The 7450-nt window shown below is 42.4% G+C and overlaps 1 protein-coding gene across 1 annotated transcript in view; it reads right to left on the bottom strand.

Annotated features, from left to right (window-relative positions):
* LOC123956785 (centriolar coiled-coil protein of 110 kDa-like) overlaps positions 1–7450 on the bottom strand; it is a 25101-nt gene that overhangs the window by 12388 nt on the left and 5263 nt on the right. The window contains exons 4-14 of the mRNA XM_046029221.1: positions 4898–6110; positions 4603–4724; positions 4188–4365; positions 3617–3726; positions 3410–3526; positions 3166–3267; positions 2969–3085; positions 2413–2486; positions 2230–2295; positions 1408–1467; positions 959–1030 (exon numbers count right to left, since the gene is read on the bottom strand). Of these exons, the coding sequence (XP_045885177.1) occupies positions 959–1030; positions 1408–1467; positions 2230–2295; positions 2413–2486; positions 2969–3085; positions 3166–3267; positions 3410–3526; positions 3617–3726; positions 4188–4365; positions 4603–4724; positions 4898–6110 (2231 nt within the window). The remainder of the gene's footprint in view (positions 1–958; positions 1031–1407; positions 1468–2229; positions 2296–2412; positions 2487–2968; positions 3086–3165; positions 3268–3409; positions 3527–3616; positions 3727–4187; positions 4366–4602; positions 4725–4897; positions 6111–7450) is intronic.

Below are 7450 nucleotides of genomic sequence, written 5' to 3'. Positions count from 1 at the left end.
TTTTAGTGTATTTTAGTATTTTCATGGCAACTACATTATGTGTCTGTCAGCATGAAACTGATGTTTGTATATTAACTTACATAAATATTTAAATACACACTAAATGTTTATGAACACAATTTGTAAGTATATGCATGCTAAAACACTATAGATAGCAAAGGCATAGTTACGGAAGCCGTGAGAGCCACGTGAGAAAAAAATAAATACTGGTGATCAAAAAAGTCCAGTCTAAATTGTTTTCTCTCCTGTGTTTGCCAGGTGAAATAAGTACATATATTATGTGTTAGCAAGTTATGTACCTTGTGTTAGGAGTGCATGGAGAAAACCTGGATGAAAATGTATGCTTTTAGTCCTATTTAGAACATGTGGTAGTGGTGCACTCTTGTGGTTGAAATGAGTATTACAACAATAAACACTGAAATGTTTTGTTACCTGCCAAAATGTTTTTTAACCTGTTTTCACAGATTAAAAAAAAATAACAAAAAGTAACTTAGAAAAATTAACATTTTTTTCACCTGTTCTTAAATCAGAAACACAGGAGAGAAAACAATTCAGGTTAGACTTAGAACACTGATCCACAGTATTTTTTTTATCACATGCCTTCTGGGCTTCCGTACGTAGTTCTTAGACACAGATAAAATATTTTGACCTATTTCGTTTTTTTTATCATATTTCGTTTCTCTTTAACTCTGACCCTCCACACAAAGTATCATGCTACATATGACTTTTCTGTATCAGTTGTTGCAACTAAAAGATACAACATTAAAAAACAATGGCATTATGATGGTGTAAATCAATGAGCTGTTTGGTAGTAAATACAATCATTTGAATTTCAGAAGGTAGCTTAAAGACAATCATAATATTAGCAGCGCTGACTGGAGTTTCAGTGGTGAAAGGTTTGCATTAAAAGACTAAAAATTCAAGTTCAAAGGTCAATGGATGTCGAGTCACCAGTTGCCCCAGAGAGTGCTGCTTCTTCAGGTTTTCTGTGCGCCTCACTCTCTCCTCTGGGGTTTTTCTGTACCAGCTCCTGAGAAGAAACTGCCACTGTCATACAGTGATGACTTTAAAGACATCGGCAAAAGCTAAAATCCATACATTTATGTACCCTGTTGCCTTTAGCGAGAGTTGATTAAATTTATGTTACAGTTATAGTATAGTATAGTATTACAGTATATTACAGTTTTATGCATGGCATGTATTGCATGTGATTGCAATGCATTGTTAATGAGGAAAGGAGCAACCCAACAAGCTACTCAACATTTTCTTATTAGTGGAGTAAGGAATGTCAAATAAATTACACATGGCAGTTTATGTGATTTATGAGAGCAAGATGAGGCCCTATGCAATTACAAGATAAAGGGACAAAAGTTAAGCATGGTGAAACAAGTAGAAGTATAAAGTTACCCCTGGCGGTTCAACTGGCCTGGAACAGGAGAATTTTGGCCTTGGCTTGGCTTCAGGACTCTGGGAAAGGAAAGAAATACTGTATGTAGAGAGCTGATTTTCTCAGACAATAAATGCAGGAAAATTGAGGATAGAGCATGAAACCAGACTGTGTTTGTATAGCGCCTTCTAGTCTTCCGACCACCCAAAGCACTTACACTACATATCACATTCACCCCATTCACACACATTCAAACACTGATGGCAGTGGCTGCCATGCAAGGTGCCAACTCTCACAGGGTTCCCACTCTTTTCGAGATATCATTTTCCAGGCCTTTTCCAGGACATTTTCAGTGTTGATCTAACTGGTATGACAGACAGGGTTCACGTCATACACATATGTATTTGTCTCTGCAGAAGTGCAACGGTTTAAAACAAGTTAAGAAGAAAATGTTAATCTATAAACCTAATAAAAACTACCACAGCTACCAGCCAGCAGTGACTAACATTTGCCTTCAGATGATAATGCAACTTATTACTTATTACTATAGAGTTTCGGTGCACAAGATTTTCCAGGACATTTTACTTTTTTCTCTCATTTTCCAGGTGTTTTCCATGGCTGTAAAATTGGTCAACTGTTTTCCAGGACGCAGAAGAAGACGAACTCTGGAGCAATGTGGGGTTCAATATGTTGCGTAAAGACACACGCAGACTGGAGGAACTGGGGATCGAAACTGCCGATCTTCTGACTAGTGGACGACCTGCTGTACCTCCTGAGCCACAGCCGCCCCCAGTATAAAGCTCAAAATTAAAATAAAAGGTGATAATAAATTCTCACAGCACCTGTTAGAAGTGGGGCTCTTTGGCTTCTGTTGCATCTTCCTAGCCTGTGCTGGGGATTCACCAACCCTGAAGGAAATACACACCATAAATAAAATACTGCTCATCGCTGGATCTCATCGTCGAAAACATTAAATCTAAAATCCCATACGCTATGTATGGCTGTGTTCCTCTTCCCTATCTTACCTCTTTTTCCTGTCCATAGACCTCTGTGTAGCAGCAGACAGAACCACTCTCTCCTTGGGGCCCTTGGCTTTCTCCTGCAGTTTTGACACAGTCAGTAAAAAACATAGTTTATGATGGAAGTACGGACAGTGACAGCATCAGACAAAGCATGTTATATGCTTCACTGTAAAGATGGATCGTAAATTTGATTACCACGGTGCTATATAAATAAAGCTCATCATGATTATTTGTGTGCCAATAGTTACAAACAGGTAGACCTAGGGGTGACCAGACGTTTCAAAAAATGGGACAGTCTGGCATGTGTTGTGCAGACAGATGTGAAAGGCACAGCACTGATGAAATTAATAAAAGAAATTAGTTGATGATGATTTACACACTGTTGCATACAGCACAATCATTGTGTTTGACTTCATGAACAAAAATAATTAACTTTACCAAGAGTGAGCTTAACTGAAAGACAAAAGAGATGTCTGTCCTTCCTTTCAGCTCTTTCCTTTAAAAGAAGAGCAACAAATGTGACCTCCATCTGATGTGATTGCCTGTATTTTCAGGTTACCATGTCTCGTAGCTTCCTCTCTGCTCGGAGCTCCCTGTCCTGCTGCAGCAATGCTAATCGATCCCCCAGAGGCATTTCAAAGAAGATGTCATGGATGTCGTAAAGGGCTGCACGTAACTGAGGGACAAAAGATGCACACATAAACAGAAAGGAAGGCGGACCTCTGCTGTCTATAGACAGAAACTACACAGTCATACCTGGGCTCTAACTCTCTCCTGCAGGGAGCGATCTTGTGCTGAGAAGGTGGCTCTCTTCTGTGGAGCTTCAGTCTGGAATGACCGGATGAACTCCTGTGTATCCTAAGCACACATGCAGCAAACATTTATAAACATACAGGTTTTTCCCAGTAACTAACATGATTCATTTATCAAACAACTTTAATCACACTCACATTGGTGTTCTTTCAACATTTTTAGTTTGTGTTTTTGAGTGTAATCTCACCACGATGGTCTGGCGCAGGTGTTTGACCTTCTCTGTTTTGAGCAGTCTGCGTGTGAGGAAGCCGCGTATGATGGCGCCAATTCGACAGAACAATCTCTGCTGCTCTGCGGTCAGAACCTGGAGAGCACGAGAAGGTGGAAATGTGAAGACAGGAACATCTATTGTACGATCACAAGCACACCCTCTCGTCTACTTGGGCACACTCACCAGACTAAGCCTCACTCGAGGTTTGCTAACTGCCCATGTGGGCCCCCACAGGCAGACGGGAGGCTGGACAGAGGGAGAGGACACACTGGAACTTACAGGACTGGGAAAACCTGCAGAAAGAAAGAAAGAAACATTTTTAATTTATACTTAAAGCTAGAATTGGTACCATCACAGGTTTTTTAGTGGTTACTGCGGTTTTACTGAGACATTCCTGGGAACCCAAGTAAAATAGTTGGTTTGCATTGTCTCAACTGTTTCCAATGATGAAATGTTGCTAAAACTAATCGTATCCTTTACCAAGATATATAACTATAACCATTATTGTCCCATCCTTAACTGCAATAAAGTACACTCACCTTTCACTTCACTATCATTATTTTTTAACTTGGTATCACTTGGAAGTAAGTAGAGAGTCACTGCCTTGCTGCCTTTCCTCTGTTTTAATATTTTGTTAGAATTCAACATCTGTTGCTCTCATGAGATTTCATAGGAACTACAACTGTAGCAGTATTTTGTCACCACTGTTCCACAAACTCCAACACAGTAACAAGTGAGCACGGTGAAGTGGTACCTATGCTGTGTCCAGGTGATCGCTCAGACGGTGTGTGGGCGGGGCTTAGTCCTGGACAGGGGGGGCTCACAACAGGACAGCTGTCACTCACAGACCTACAATGCCACCCACAAGCATCGCCACTCAACGGTCGCACACACCCCCGCTCCTTCAGTGTTTTCTCTGTCTCCTCTAGCTCCTAGCCACAGTGACAGAACACACACAACACATTTACACATTAATGTACATACACACATACACATACACATGCTCTGGAGCAAGCAGGAAACCTTAAGAAAAACATAATTAATTCACACTTCTGCATTGCAACTAAACAACAAAAATGAATTTAGTAGGTTTTGTTGTTGCTTTGTTTGTTGCATTTGTGGTGTCTACATCTATACAGAATAGATAATGTGTGATTCCAAGTGCTGACCAGGCAGAGGCGCTGTTGCTCTTTCTCCTGCTCAGCCAGGAGCAGCGACATCTGCAAGGCATGCTCCTCCTCCAGACGCCTTTGCATGTCCTCCAGAGCCCGAGCTCTCCTCTGGGTCTCCTCTGCGCAAATAAATACATGTGAAATCATGGTTTTATTCTTTTCCTTCATTTCCCCCGCCTCTTTGTCATACAGTATTTAACCTAAAAGCTGCAATGGGAGAAATGGTAATCTCAGTGGAAATGACTAATTTTTACACTGAGTGCTTCACAGGAACTGCTCCAGAGAGACTCACCTGTCCTGCTGGCCTGTGCCTCAGCTGCATTTCTGAGAACAGTTGGTGTGATTCTCCCATTGTTTGTCCCCTGAGGTTCATCAGAGTCCGTTCTGAGTGTGACCTGAGCCAATTCAGGAGGGATGCGTGGCTTCAACAGAGATGCTGACTGATTATCTACCTCATACGACTGGTTTAAGGGGGCCGCAGGGGTGCGCCAGCTTGGAGCCAACCGAGTAACTCCTGCCATGAAGCGAGGAACCCTTTCCTGGCTGCGATCTATTTGCTCAACTCCAGAGTGGTAGGCATGCAGCTGGCTGTCCAGGGTGTGGCAGCGCCGGCGAAATCCTGCAGCCAGATGGTCTTGGTGTCCCTTCGGGTTAGGCCCTGAGGCACTAACAGGGCAGCAGGTCTCCTGTACTGGACTGGTACCACAGTGGCTGGATCGACGATTGCCACTCCTGCTAACACCACCCCCATCTACACTGCCCACTGAGCCCCAGTGATCGAAGGACTTTGTGGCCCCTACAAGAGCTTCTCCCCAGTCCGCCATGCCAGCGCCTTCACCTGATCTTCCTGGGCTTCGGGGGATAAGGTCTGCTGGGCCGATAGGAAATGAAATATGGATGTTCCCTGTAGAAACTGGCCGAGGTCTGCGTTTCTGTGGACGGGGACTAATGCTGGACTCTGGACTGGGGAGACGAGCATATTGGTCAGGTAGACTAGGTGAGAGGGAGCCAGATCGTTGGGGACTGGGGTCGTATAGAGTTTGATGCTGAATTTGGGTCTGAGGAGGTCCGATAGGGCTATGGTGCAGACTGAATCCAAACTCAACGCATGTCCCCCCCATGGGACTGCAACTCTTATTCTCCTTGTCAGAGACAGGCTCAGCCGGGGGAGTCCTGGTGACTGCAGGGACAACTTTTGACCCCTGCTGATTCTGCTCTCTCTTCACGTACTCCCTTGATCTCTTAAGAAGGCTGTCCAGACTAATGTCATCCTCCTCTTCCTCCTCACTCTTCTCTTCCCTCTCCACCATCACTTCCTCCACTGCCTTGCAGCCATTGAGGATGGGGGTCTCAGAGCATGGAGTAGCAGGCTGATCACTTGGCTGAGGCCCAAATCCAGGGCCTCCAGGAAGTCCGGGAGAGTCGGTGACCAGGGTGTAGCCACTGACTGTCGCCGATTTAGAAACCGGCAGCTTTTCAACCTCTTCACTTGGTACTTTATATGTCTGTGCAGAGAAAACAATGATGATCAAATGATTGCTCCTTTAAAGAAGGGAATTCATCACTGACATACAAACAATGAAAAGGAAAATAACATCAGATACTGCAGTGTTCCTGGTTAATGAAGGTAATTTTTTTTTATTATTCAAAGACCACATTTCATAACTAGAGCTGATTTGCAAGTGTACACTATTGCTTTGGATGTTGAGTTGACAGAAAAGGGCCATCATCAGGTAAAAAGAAACAGACCTATTTTACATATGGCCACATTTGAGAGTTTATAAATATATAATATATATATAATAAAGTGCCTTAATATTTTCTTTATGAACAGTGAGTAGAAAAATCTATGTTGTACATCTTAATAAGCATTTGGATGTGCCATATTACCTACTTCTTCTATAGAATGGACTTATTTTGCTATTTAATTTCACTTATTCAGTGCACACTGTAAGCCTTCACAATATCATATTGATATTTTATCCCTTTTCCACTGGATCCCAATCCAGACCACACCCAGGCCTGGAACCAGGACCATACTGTGCTACTGACCTGAGCTTGTTCCACTATGTCCTGAAACCTGGCCAAAAGGTTATTCCTCTGCCGGTTCTGCCTGTTCACCTCCAGCTGGACCGCCCTCCGTCTGTGGTCAGATATCTCACTGCGCAGCTCGGCACTCAACTGGAAAAAGAAAATACACACTCTTTTTTTAACACTGATTCAAAAAACGTCTTGATTCAACTTTCTGCTTGGCCAGACTCAAAAGATAACAAATTAGTTGAGAACGAGTTATGACAAGGTTTCCGATGTAAAAAAAAAAAAAAAAAAAGGTATTTATGAGATTTGTTTGTGATTTATTTTCAGTTATTACTTATAACAAAATCACTCTTCTTCCATTATATGTTTGTCTGCTTTGCTTGAGTGGCAGAGAAATCCTCAGCCTCACACTCCTCTCCATCATGTCCCTACTCCTGACAACTTGTTTTGTCAGCAGCCACAAGCAGATGGATTCTCCTGACTAACATCAAAGAGCTCTGGTGTTCCTCGTCATCAATTACCTCCTCTCTCTTTCCCCTGCCAAGTGCTGTTCTGATTGGGACTAGCCAGCCAACGTGTTTCTGTCCAAACTGTATATTATGTAGGTCTCAAAAACAATCATGAGTTTTTCCTTAAATGTTACCTTTAATTTAATTTAAACTGCGATTATGTAGGTCTGTGCACGTCTGTATTTTCTGTCTCAAATACACATCAAAGCATCCATCTTATCAGAATCAGAAAAAACTTTGATAAAGTGCTACATGTAGACCAACATACAGTTGACATAAATAAATGTTAAAAATATTTA

This window comes from Micropterus dolomieu, linkage group LG02, assembly GCF_021292245.1.
Source record: "Micropterus dolomieu isolate WLL.071019.BEF.003 ecotype Adirondacks linkage group LG02, ASM2129224v1, whole genome shotgun sequence".
Taxonomy (NCBI): domain Eukaryota; kingdom Metazoa; phylum Chordata; class Actinopteri; order Centrarchiformes; family Centrarchidae; genus Micropterus; species Micropterus dolomieu.
This window is presented reverse-complemented; position numbering and strand designations above follow the sequence as displayed.